Source organism: Anarhichas minor, unplaced genomic scaffold, assembly GCF_050575085.1.
Source record: "Anarhichas minor isolate MPS153535 unplaced genomic scaffold, ASM5057508v1 ptg000126l, whole genome shotgun sequence".
In the NCBI taxonomy this organism is placed as follows: domain Eukaryota; kingdom Metazoa; phylum Chordata; class Actinopteri; order Perciformes; family Anarhichadidae; genus Anarhichas; species Anarhichas minor.
Genome location: NW_027466572.1, coordinates 370,001 through 383,470, shown reverse-complemented (window position 1 = coordinate 383,470; position 13,470 = coordinate 370,001). Strand labels below are relative to the sequence as shown.

Genomic DNA, 13,470 nt, shown 5'->3' with positions numbered 1-13,470 from the left:
CTGATCTCTGTTAGTGACTCACTCTTTATCATCATAATCATCATCATCATCATCATCATCATCATCATCATCATCATCATCATCATCATTATTATTGTAATTATTGTCATTATTATCATCATAAATATTATTATTAAAATTGTTGTTATTATCATTCGTTATAACAACTTCAATATTAAATTAATAAATTAATAATTTAGAACAAAGATACAAAATAAATAAAAAGTTTGTAGGAAGTATATTACACACATAATAACAATAATGTATGTTTATATTCATAGATATAACCAGCTTGTTGATGATTGGTTGATCAGTGATCGTGTCGCTCTCCCTGTCACGTGACTCTCTGTTTCCCTGCTTTCAACATGGCCGCCGAGGAGCTGCCGTCTGAATTTGACGTCGTCATTCTGGGTACAGGTACGTGAATACCTGAGTTTTTATTACATGTTATGATTGAACGATTCTCTGATCCGCCTCGTGACTGTTCGGTTCCAAAACATCCCGGAAATCCGGTTTAAATCGGTCAGAAAAGCGGGTAACTCTTTAGCTAGTGGCTAACGTCCAATTCATTGTTAATGAAAGCGGCAAGCAGCTAACGCCCAGTCTGCTGTGTTAGCTGAATAACAACATCAAACCTGCTGTTTGTTGATGTTAGCAGCGGAGCTAACGTTAGCTTCGTTAGTGTGATGTTTTACGTTGTGTCATTCTGCTGCTCTTTAGCCTGATGCTAATGTTAGCCCGCGGTGCTGTTGGCTAACAGGCTAATGAGAGTTGCTGTGTAACGTTAAGTATGATGCTAACAGTTAGCATCCTGAATACACTGAATAATGAAGTGACAGATAACCCACGAGTACTGTTATAGTAACAGTACTGTTCCTACAGCTCAGAGGTACATATAGTACTTTATACTGTACTACAGCTCAGAGGTACATGTTGTACTTTATACTGTACTACATCTCAGAGGTACATATTGTAATTTATACTGTACTACATCTCAGAGGTACATGTTGTACTTTATACTGTACTACATCTCAGAGGTACATGTACTTTATACTGTACTACATCTCAGAGGTACATATTGTACTTTATACTGTACTACATCTCAGAGGTACACAGTGTACTTTATACTGTACTACATCTCAGAGGTACATATAGTACTTTATACTGTACTACATCTCAGAGGTACATGTTGTACTTTATACTGTACTACATCTCAGAGGTACATAGTACTTTATACTGTACTACATCTCAGAGGTACATGTTGTACTTTATACTGTACTACATCTCAGAGGTACATGTTGTACTTTATACTGTACTACATCTCAGAGGTACATAGTACTTTATACTGTACTACATGTGAGAGGTAGATATTGTACTTTATACTGTACTACATCTCAGAGGTACATGTACTTTATACTGTACTACATCTCAGAGGTACATAGTACTTTATACTGTACTACAGCTCAGAGGTACATGTTGTACTTTATACTGTACTACATCTCAGAGGTACATGTTATACTTTATACTGTACTACATCTCAGAGGTACATATTACTTTATACTGTACTACATGTGAGAGGTAGATATTGTACTTTATACTGTACTACATCTCAGAGGTACATGTACTTTATACTGTACTACATCTCAGAGGTACATGTACTTTATACTGTACTACATCTCAGAGGTACACAGTGTACTTTATACTGTACTACATCTCAGAGGTACATATTGTACTTTATACTGTACTACATCTCAGAGGTACATGTTGTACTTTATACTGTACTACATCTCAGAGGTACATGTTGTACTTTATACTGTACTATATCTCAGAGGTACATGTACTTTAAACTGTACTACATCTCAGAGGTACATGTTGTACTTTATACTGTACTACACCTCAGAGGTACATGTTGTACTTTATACTGTACTACACCTCAGAGGTACATGTTGTACTTTATACTGTACTACATCTCAGAGGTACATGTAGTACTGTATACTGTACTACATCTCAGAGGTACATATAGTACTGCAGTAATTTATTCTAGATTATTGATCGTGTGTTGAGGTCTTGCTGAGTCGGTGGTAGCAGCAGCTTTCTCCAGAGTCGGTCAGAGAGTTCTTCACCTCGACAGGTAAGTTCTCATGATTTTAAATATATTTCAGTTTTGTAATTATTAATATGACAAAATCCAAATATTGTGAGCTGACTGTAAACTGTGTGTGTGTTCAGGAGGAGCTATTATGCAGCGAACTGGGCGAGCTTCACCTTCAACTCTCTACTCACCTGGATACAACAGCACCATGTGAGGACCTCGCTGCTCTCTGATTGGCTGCTACTGAACCTGTTAAAGTAGTCGACCACACCTGTAGTGGGCCCAGTAAGCATAGTCCTACTGGGCCCACTACAGGTGTGGTATAGAAGGTAGAGAAAGTATAGAATGATTACTGACGTGTGTGTGTGTGTGTGTGTGTGTGTGTGTGTGTGTGTGTGTGTGTGTGTGTGTGTGTGTGTGTGTGTGTGTGTGTGTGTGTGTGTGTGTGTGTGTGTGTGTGTGTGTGTGTGTGTGCGCGCTGTAGGAGGAGCCTCAGCCAGAAGAGCTCCATGATTGGTCCAGTCTGTTGGAGGAAGGGGAGGAGCTGATCTACCTGTCAGACTCTGACTCCGCCTCCGTCAGAAACCTGCAGGTGTTCTGCTTCACCAGGTAGTCCTTGTCCTCCTCAACTCTGACCCCATAACTTAAGAATGAATATGCTAATTATGACAATTTCACACAAATACGATCAGACAGATATAGGTGTAAACTACAACTTGAGGCCGAATTGTAGTTTATAGATATCAATAAGTTCTTCATTGAGTTATTAATGTTGCTCTCAGTGAGGAAGACGAAGAGGAGGAAGCTCAGAGTCCTGATGCTCCAAACACCACAGAAGAAGAATCTGCAGGTTTCAGTCAGAAACACTTCAATATAATAAATATAACTCAGACTTTAATCTGAATTCTGCAGAAAAAACACAAATGTGTTTTTCTTTTGTTGTAGATTCAAAGTACGAAGAAACAAACCAGAAACCAGAAGAAGAAGAAGAGGTGAGGAAGGTAGAAAGGTCCAACGAGGAGACCTTTGATCTTATCTCAGGTTTACATGAAAACATCTACGGGATCTGTCTGTCTGTCTGTCTCTCTCTCTGTCTGTCTGTCTGTCTCTGGTTCTCTCAGTCTGTCTGTCTCTCTGTCTCTGTCTGTCTCTCTGTCTCTGTCTGTCTGTCTGTCTGTCTCTGTCTGTCTATTAAAAATGTATTTATGTTATACTTCTATTTATTTATATACTATATTTATTGTATTACTGTATTTTTCCTTGCTCAACAATAAATGTCAACAGATAATTACAGTTCTGGATGATGGGTGAATACTTTTTGTCCAATCACACAGGCCTCCCAAACAGAGGGGGAGGAGCCAGAGGTAGACCAGCCAACCCCCACTGCTGCTCAGATCCAATCAGAGCCGACCAAGAAGAAGATCAGCTACGCTCAGCTGGTGAAGGAAGGACGCAGGTTCAACATCGACCTGGTCTCCAAGGTAACACAGTGTAATATAACTTCACAATATAACAATATGATGCAGGTTCATATAAACAGAATACTACATAACAATATAACATAACAAAACAAGAATACTACATAACAATATAACATAGCAAAACAAGAATACTACATAACAATATAACATAGCAAAACAAGAATACTACATAACAATATAACAAAACAAGAATACTACATAACAATACAACATAACAAAACAAGAATACAATATAACATAACAAAACAAGAATACTACATAACATAACAAAACAAGAATACTACATAATACAACATAACAAAACAAGAATACAATATAACATAACAAAACAAGAATACTACATAACAATATAACATAACAAAACAAGAATACTACATAACAATACAACATAGCAAAACAAGAATACTACATAACAATATAACTAGTGCTGGGCAACGATTAAAATATTTAATCGCGATTAATCGCATAGATTTTTTTGCGATTAATCTCATTGTTATGGTAAAGTTCAATAATGAATTCAAAAGTAGTGTATTGCGCACTTTTATTTTAAAAGTACTGCTATATGAACAAAAGGGCAATAACATTTGGTTCACGAGATGCAGGTAGCATGTTTTATACTTAATGTGAATATAATTCATACTTTGTTGGCATCTTATTCTGAAAACCGGATGTTCGTCTGAAGAAACCGGATGTTGTCTCACGTTAATCTTTCCGCTAACTTTCAAAGTCCTTCGCTCGCTCCCGATCTGTGCCGTTTAAATGCGTTTACCGTGAATGTCAGCATATAGGTGCACTAACATGTAAGTGTCTGCTGAGTTGACCACGGAGATCTGAGTGTCTGCTGACTTTACCGCAGCGATGTCCAGTAGTCTCCAGGGAGAGCAACAGCTGGTGCAGCTTCTCTCTTTATTTCTGCCCCCCCTCGACCAGAAGCGGAAGTCACCTTTTCTCTACGGCAGCCCTGAAGGGACATATCATCTCCAATACAAAACGATAAACATGAGACAGTCTGTTACAATAATAATAAATTAAAAATATGTACCTGTTTTTTTTTTTGTTTTCTTGTTGTTGTTTTTTAATTATTATTATTATTATTATTATTATTTTTTCCCATCTCAAAAGGCTCAAGGACATACACACACACGTTTGCGCGCGCGTGTGTACACGCGCGCGCATGTACACACGCGTGGATGTTTGCTGGCTTTTATCCCACTGTTCTTGTCATCCTCTTGTTGTTATGTCTATGTATTGTCTCTTGTCTTTCAATTAAAAAAAAAAGAATTATAATAATACATTTTAAAAAATGCGTTAACGCGCGATAAAATAATTGCTAACTTGCACAGCACTAAATATAACATAACAAAACAAGAATACTACATAACAATATAACGTAACAAAACAAGAATACCAGGGTTCGTACGGTCATGGAAAACCTGGAAAAGTCATGGAATTTTAAAATGGTTATTGGAAAAAATAAAATCCCAAAAGATTTGAAAAAGTCATGGAAATGTGTTATATTCATATTTTCATGTCGTTCATTTACGCTGAGTTGCCAGCCAGCATTTCTCAGATTGGAGTGAGACGAGGAGAAAAGGTGATGTCGTGATCTTCGCAATAGAACATCTTTGATGTGTCGAGTCTTGGCCAATCAGCGTTAAGATGTCTACAGCGTCTTCATTTCCCTCCGTTAAAGTTTAAGTTCCGTTATGTTCCGTTACAGTTCAGACTTGCTGGGTTAAGTTAACGTCCACTGCATGCGGAACTTTGTCGACTGTTAACGTTCGTCATTATCGCGATTTAGAAGGAAAACGTAACGTAATGAAACATGCAGCCCCCCCCGTGTTCCGGTTCAGTTCACGCGGTCACTCGTTAACGTTAAACCGGAACACCGGCGCATCTGGTTGCAGGTTGTTTTTTTTTAACTCAAAGTACAATGAGGATGATTTCGTGGTCAGAATAACTTTCATGACCACGAAACATGAGGCCCAGATACTGATGAGATGATGAGGTCAAAGAGCTTCAGGGAGAGGAGGCTGGTTGTGTAGCGCAGCTTGACGCAGGGCTGAGATGTGAGTGGAGCTGGGCCTGGATAAAGGTGGAGCTGGGCCTGGATAAAGGTGGAGGTCTAAACAGACGTGAGTACAGCTTCCTGCTGTCAGTGTTTTAAATACATTGATAAGGCAGGGTATACTAAATGCAGCCTCTGCTCCAAGGAGACAAAGTACAGCAACAAGGGCTCACATGCCCTCTCATCACACTGTTCACTGTGATGACCACAGCCAGTGTACTAACAGTCCCAACAGTCCCACGTTGCTCTCAAGAACCCTGAAGTAATGAGAGGGTTAAGGTGCCTGTACCTTCATTTCAGCAGGTTGCTAATGCAGAGGTGTGTATAGATCACAGCTATTATTTTACTCTTGATAAGCTACTTTAGCCAGAGTAGATTATCATTTTCATTTAAATAATTGAACTGGATTGAATGCATATTAATTGCAAATAGAATATAGGCCACAATTCCAACAGCTGTACAGTAACAGTGGAAGTTAATATTAAGCCGTACAGTAACAGGGTTCAATGAAATATTTGCACTACATAAGGGAAAGCAATATGTGCACTAGCTAGATGCTACTACCTACTAAAGCTCTTATTGATACGTCAGTGTCAACCAAAGTATATTTATAAATGTTTATTCTTTTAATCAAACTATTGTCTCTCATTTGTTTGTGTCATTTAAGGTAGACTGTATGCTTTGGAATTCTCATTGTTCGTTTAAATACATTTTCTCACTTTTTCATGTATACACCGAGATTTCACAAAATGTTTGGTCATGGAAATTTGGCTTAGAGCCATGGAAAAGTCATGGAAATCCATTGGTCAAAATGTGTATGAACCCTGGAATACTACATAACAATATAACATAGCAAAACAAGAATACTACATACCAATATTACATAACAGTAATGTAATACAACATAATGTAACATAGCAATATAATGTTATAATACATATCATTATATAACAATATAACTTTACAATATCACACTACAACAGTATAACATAACAGCAATGTAATATGAAAATAATATAGTTTAACATAACAATATAACAGTTTAACAATATAGCAATTTTATATAAATGGAACATTACATACCACTATAACAACAGCATTGTAATATATTACATGGTAATATAACATTATTTAATGTTATAATACATAACGTTATATAATGTTATAATACATAACGTTATATAATGTTATAATACATAACGTTATATAATGTTATAACTCAACAATATAACTTAACACAACAATATATCATATCAATAAAACATAACAAACAACAATACAACATATAATAACATAACAATATAACATCACAACAATATAACGTAACAATATAAAGAACAAAACAATATAACACAATATAACATGACATAACAACAATATATCACAACAATATAACATAATATAACATTACAACAATATAACATGACATACCAACATAACAATATAACATCACAACAATATAACGTAACAATATAAGAACAAAACAACAATATAACATCACAATATAACATTACAACAATATAACATGACATACCAACGTAACAACAATATAACATCACAACAATGTAACGTAACAATATAAAGAACAAAACAAAATAACATCACAATATAACATTACAACAATATAACGTAACAATATAATAACAAAACAACAATATAACAACAATATAACATCACAACAATATAACATGGCATACCAACATAACAATATAACATCACAATATAACATAACAATATACCAGAACAAAACAACAATATAACATGACATAGCAATATAACATAATATAACTTGACATACCAACATAACATAACAATATAACATCACAGCAATATAACATCACAACAATATAACATGACATAGCAATATAACATAACAAAACAACAATATTACATCAACAATATAACACTACAAGAATATAACATAACAATATAAAAATACAACATAACATAACTATATAACTTATGGATAATGCAATACAACATAACGTTATAATAAAACATCAATTTGAAATAACACTATAACAAGGTATAACATGACAATGTTAAATCATGAATATTATTATGGTTAAAGGTTTGTCTTCTTCCTCCAGCTCTTGTACTCTCGCGGCTCATTGGTCGACCTGCTCATCAAATCAAATGTCAGTCGCTATGCAGAGTTCAAGAATGTCACCAGAATACTCACCTATCGCCAGGGACAGGTGGAACAGGTTAGTACACCACCTGTCTGTCTGTCTCTCTGTGTACCCTTACATCTCTCTCTCGCTCTGTATTGTTTAGCTTAGTTTAGCTTTCACCTGCATCATTAAAAATAGATATTCATGCTTTCAGTGCTTTTTTTTCAGGTGAACCTGAAACTTTTCAATTTGAGCTGGGTGCCATCTTCATTCACTATTAACCAGTAACATATACACAATATTTACACATATGAACACATCTCACAAGTGTTACCTGTACTATACCATCAAAATAATTAAAATAGACCTTGTAGTTACAGATTTACAGTCTTTTTAGTATGGGTATGCAATTTCAAGCAGAGGCCTAAAAATAGGGCTCGTTCTTAAGAGGATAAAACGTATATATCTGTGTGTCTGTTGTTGCACAGATAAAGCACCTCTTATACTTTACTACCATGGCCTGCACAGCCTGAAACGGGATGTTCCAGTACACAGGCCCCCACCCTTGATCACTCTTGTATATAACTTTGTGTGATTTTTACTTCTGCAGTGCACACTTCTACAGAGTCCGAGTGACTCTGTGTAACTGTGCCTCTTCTCTGGCCAGAGAATAAATACTTTTAAAAGACTTGACAATATCCTTAATTTCAGTTTAAAAAGACTCAACAGTGGGTCAAATAATTTTTCCACCACAGTCTCTCTCGCTCTCTGCATGTGTGTGTACCTGTCTGTCCCTCGGACTGTGTACCTGTACATCTCTCTCATTGACCTGTCTCTCTGTGTGTACCTGTCTGTCTCTCAGGTGCCCTGCAGCAGAGCTGATGTGTTTGCGAGTCGTCAGCTGTCTGTGGTAGAAAAGAGGAAGTTGATGCGTTACCTGACTTCCTGTGTGGAGGAAACGGAGGAGCAGCGAGGTAAGACAGGTCACCTGACCAACCGCTGACATGTCAGTTCCAGAGGCATTGTGGGTAATGAAGTCCTTAATCCCTGTTGACTCCAGCCTACAATGGTCGGCCATATTTGGAGTTCCTGTGTGACCAGCAGCTTGGTGACAACCTGCAGCACTTCCTGCTTCACTCCATCGCCATGGTAACAGAAGACACACCCACAGAGGAGGGCCTCGCCTCCACGCGTCACTTCCTGCGCTGCCTGGGTCGCTACGGCAACACGCCCTTCCTGTTTCCTGTCTACGGCCTCGGAGAGATACCCCAGTGTTTCTGTAGGTAAGAACCTGTCTGTCTGCCATGTGGTGTAATACTGACAATACTACTAATACTACTACTATTGGTTTTGGTACTGTTACTAGTGCTACTACTGGTACCACTCGGGATGCACCAATGCCACTTTTATTCAAACATGAGTACTTCTCTCATAGGGGTTCTGTCTGGAACTCTTACACCATAGAAGGGTTCTCTGGAGAGAAATCTCTGTATATTCATGAGGGGGTGGCGCCCAGGGCTCAGCTCATTTACGTATTCTGTGAGCCTCAGAGGATATGATCACACACACACACACACTAACGTTAGCGTGCTAACTAGCCAGCTGCTAAATGAGACCAAATTAAATAACTTAAACCTTCATGTCACATCGTAGGTAACACATTATTATTATAATAATATGTTTTAATGTGCTGATAGTTTACTGAAGGACATTCTTTTATTTTATAGAGTCAGTTTGGCTCCTTACGAATGTAGCTTTTAAATGATAATAAAACAGTTTGTATTAATAAACACAGTTCTTACCGACGCCATAATGTTCTATTCTGGATTTTTACTGAGAAGGTTAAATATAAAGTGACAACATGTTACTTAAAGTCTCCATCTGAGACCTCTTAGTGGACTCAGTTCATCATCCTGAGAGACTAAACACACACTAATTCAACTGGAAACCATCAACAGGATTACTCCAGCACACACACACACACACACACACGCATCTGGTGTGTGTGTGTGTTGTAATTTTCCTTCGTCTCAACAGTTAATGCTTTGTTTTCTTTTAATCAAGGACGCACACAGAGAACACATTAATTCATAGTGTGTGTGTGTGTGTGTGTGTGTGTGTGTGTGTGTGTGTGTGTGTGTGTGTGTGTGTGTGTGTGTGTGTGTGTGTGTGTGTGTGTGTGTGTGTGTGTGTGTGTGTGTGTGTGTGTGTGTGTGTGTGTGTGTGTGTGAGATTTGGCTCACCATCTTAAGTTGCTTCAAAGAGAGGAGAACACACCCGCACACAGTAATTAACACCTGATGACAGATTGTTGTGAGTGTGTGTTCGCTCTTCAGGAAAAGGTCGACGTGTTTAATGTGATTAATGAAACCAGCCTCAATGTGGCTACGTTAGCTCTCCAGTGACGGGAGCTAACAGCTCCAGAAGTCTTCATCACTGATGTCTCTTCAGTACCCCAGAGACACTTATCAACAAAATACACAACCAACATGGCTGCTGCTAACATAGCAGCTGGTAGATAAGGTAGGTAGGTAAAAAGGTAGACAGACGGATAGACAGGGAGACAGACAGGGAGACAGACGGATGGGTAGGCGGACGGGCGGGTAGGTAGGCGGACGGATGTGTAGGTAGGCTGACGGGTGGACGGATGGGTAGGCGGACGAACAAACGGGTAGGCGGACGGATGGGTAGGCAGGCGGACGGATGGGTAGGCAGGCGGACGGATGGGTAGGCAGGCGGACGGATGGGTAGGCGGACGGACGGATGGGTAGGTGGACGGACGGGTAGGTAGGCGGACGGATGGGTAGACAGACAAACGGCTAGGTAGGCGGACGGACGGGTAGCTAGACGGACGGGTAGACGGACGGACGGGTAGCTAGACGGACGGACGGGTAGGAAGGCGGACGGACGGACGGAGGGAGGGAGGGAGGGACGGACGGACGGACGGACGGAGGGAGGGAGGGAGGGAGGGAGGGACGGACGGAGGGAGGGAGGGAGGGAGGGAGGGACGGACGGACGGACGGACGGACGGACGGACGGACGGACGGACGGAGGGAGGGAGGGAGGGAGGGACGGACGGACGGGTAGGTAGGTAGGCGGACGGACGGACGGACGGGTAGACGGACGGACGGGTAGGTAGGCTGACGGACGGGTAGATGGACGGACGGACGGGTAGACGGACGGACGGACGGGTAGGTAGGCTGACGGACGGGTAGGTAGGCTGACGGACGGGTAGACGGACGGACGGGTAAGTAGGCTGACGGACGGGTAGACGGACGGACGGGTAAGTAGGCTGACGGACGGGTAGACGGACGGACGGGTAAGTAGGCTGACGGACGGGTAGACGGACGAACGGGTAGGTAGGCTGACGGACGGGTAGACGGACGGACGGACGGACGGGTAGGTAGGCTGACGGACGGACGGGTGGACGGACAGACGGGTGGACGGACGGATGGACGGGTAGGTAGGCTGACGGACGGGTAGACGGACAGACGGGTAAGTAGGCTGACGGACGGGTAGACGGACGGACGGGTAGGTAGGCGGACGGACGGGTAGGTAGCAGAATATTTGAGCCGTGTACAAGTACAACATGATACCCTTTGCATTTTAGCATTAGAGTTGAATGTGACATGAAGCTCCACCTACACCAGACTGATGGACCAATCAATTGGAATGTAAATGTTTTCCTTTGTGCTGATTGGATGATGATGATGGCGATGTTGTTGTTTTTCAGGATGTGTGCTGTGTTTGGAGGAATCTACTGTCTGAGACACTCAGTCACCTGCCTGCTGGTGGAGAAGGAAACCAACAGGTACTACTGATAGTACTGATACTACTGATAGTACTGATATTACTGGTAGTACTGATACTACTAATACTACTGGTAGTACTGATATTACTGGTAGTACTGATACTACTGGTAGTACTGATAGTAAGGATACTACTGATAGTACTAATACTACTGGTGGTACTGATAGTACTGGTAGTACTGATAGTAAGGATACTACTGATACTACTGATAGTACTAATACTAGACATGTACAAATACTACTGATAGTACTAATACTACAGACATGTACAAATACTACTAATGCTACAGACAGGTATACTACTGATAGTACTAATACTACTGATACTACTGCTAGTACTGGTACTACTGCTAGTACGTCATTGTTTCTCTTTCTGTGTTGTGACGTCTTTAGTTTGTTGTTGAGTTCCCTTTAAGGAGGCGGAGCCTCTTCATGAGGTGTGTTCAGGTGTTCAGACTGTGATTTGTTTCTTTAAGCTCCTTTAGTGTGTGTGTGTGTGTGTGTGTGTGTGTGTGTGTGTGTGTGTGTGTGTGTGTGTGTGTGTGTGTGTGTGTGTGTGTGTGACCTTCCTGTTAAGAGCAGTGATTGGTGATTGGACGATAATTTATGATCAGTGAAATATTCAATTAATGGAGAGGAAATTAACTTCATAATTTAATTCTCTGATCCTCCTCCTCTCCTTTCCTCCCCTCTCTTCCTCCTCCCCACTCTTCCTCCTCTTCCTTTCCTTTCCTCTCTCTCTTCCTCCTCTTCCTTTCTTTTCCGCTCCTCTTCCTCCTCTACCTCTTTGTCTTCTTCCTCCTCTCCTTTCCTCTCCTCTCCTCTTCCTCTCTTCCTCCTAGTCTCCTTTCTTCCTCTTCCTCTCTTCCTATTCGTCGTCTTCTTCCTCCATTCCATCATTTTTTTACTGCCTCGTCAGCTGCCTGATTAAATGATTGATTGACTGCTGACACACACGCATGCACAGGTGAACTGTAGAAGGTCACACGCATTTGTCGATAGTGTCGTCATGTTGAGTCTGTGAGCAAACAGAGTTAACTGTGCTAACAGAGCTAACAATGGCTCTGACTGTTATTATCATCTGTCTATTACCTGTGTGTGTGTGTGTCAGAGGTTATGGATGAGCTTTTGTGCGCATCATTATTCCTAATAATAGGTGTGTGTGTGTGTGTGTGTGTGTGTGTGTGTGTGTGTGTGTGTGTGTGTGTGTGTGTGTGTGTGTGTGTGAGAGAGAGAGAGAGAGACACCCTTGAAAAGGCAGCAGACTGCATCTTAAAAATCAATCATTTCTTTATTTAAATCTCGATTTAATGAAGTAAAAAATTCAAATCTCAAGCTAGTGATTGTAACAAACTGTAGGGAGTGAATTATTGATTAGACCTGTTAATGAACGTAGTGTATTAATTAATTAGCTGATTTAACATGCTCCTCCCCTTTCTCTCAGGTGTAAGGCAGTGATTGACAGCCGAGGACAGCGAATCAGCTGCAGCCATTTTGTTGTGGAGGATGGCTTTGTGGGGGCGTATCGTAAGAGGCTGGCCACGCCCACCAGGTCAGGACCCGTCAATCATTATCAAAGCAGCAACCTCGCACCCTAACTACCACCAACAAACATAATAACCTGTCTCTCTCTCTCTGTCTGTCTCTCTGTCTCTCTCTCTCACTCTGTCTGTCTGACTCTCTTCAGGTTTCTCTCCAGAGCTGTTCTGATAACTGACGGCTCTATTCTACCCAGTAACTCTGACCAACAGGTAAATCATGTTCATAAAACATTCTAATTTGTTTATTTTATCTAATAGTTTGATGTTCTGGTCGCTCTTTATTATTATTATTATTATTATTATTAGGGCTCGAGCACCGACAACGTCGGGCCGTGAGGTCCCTATTGAAACTGTAGGAATTATTA

General features: G+C 40.4%; 1 protein-coding gene across 2 annotated transcripts in view; it reads left to right on the top strand.

Moving 5' to 3' along the window:
* The first annotated feature begins 296 nt into the window (after positions 1 to 296).
* Positions 297 to 13,470, top strand: part of chm (CHM Rab escort protein) — an 18,965-nt gene continuing 5,791 nt past the window's right edge. Inside the window, exons 1-13 of one of the 2 annotated variants that reach the window (XM_076083327.1) lie at positions 297 to 417; positions 2,065 to 2,131; positions 2,230 to 2,302; positions 2,577 to 2,701; positions 2,875 to 2,942; positions 3,038 to 3,084; positions 3,427 to 3,573; positions 7,732 to 7,848; positions 8,618 to 8,729; positions 8,816 to 9,038; positions 11,489 to 11,566; positions 13,009 to 13,116; positions 13,252 to 13,315. In XM_076083327.1, the coding sequence (XP_075939442.1) occupies positions 366 to 417; positions 2,065 to 2,131; positions 2,230 to 2,302; positions 2,577 to 2,701; positions 2,875 to 2,942; positions 3,038 to 3,084; positions 3,427 to 3,573; positions 7,732 to 7,848; positions 8,618 to 8,729; positions 8,816 to 9,038; positions 11,489 to 11,566; positions 13,009 to 13,116; positions 13,252 to 13,315 (1,281 nt within the window). In that variant the 5' untranslated portion in view covers positions 297 to 365. The remainder of the gene's footprint in view (positions 418 to 2,064; positions 2,132 to 2,229; positions 2,303 to 2,576; positions 2,702 to 2,874; positions 2,943 to 3,037; positions 3,085 to 3,426; positions 3,574 to 7,731; positions 7,849 to 8,617; positions 8,730 to 8,815; positions 9,039 to 11,488; positions 11,567 to 13,008; positions 13,117 to 13,251; positions 13,316 to 13,470) is intronic. The other variant, XM_076083326.1, reaches the window with a different exon arrangement.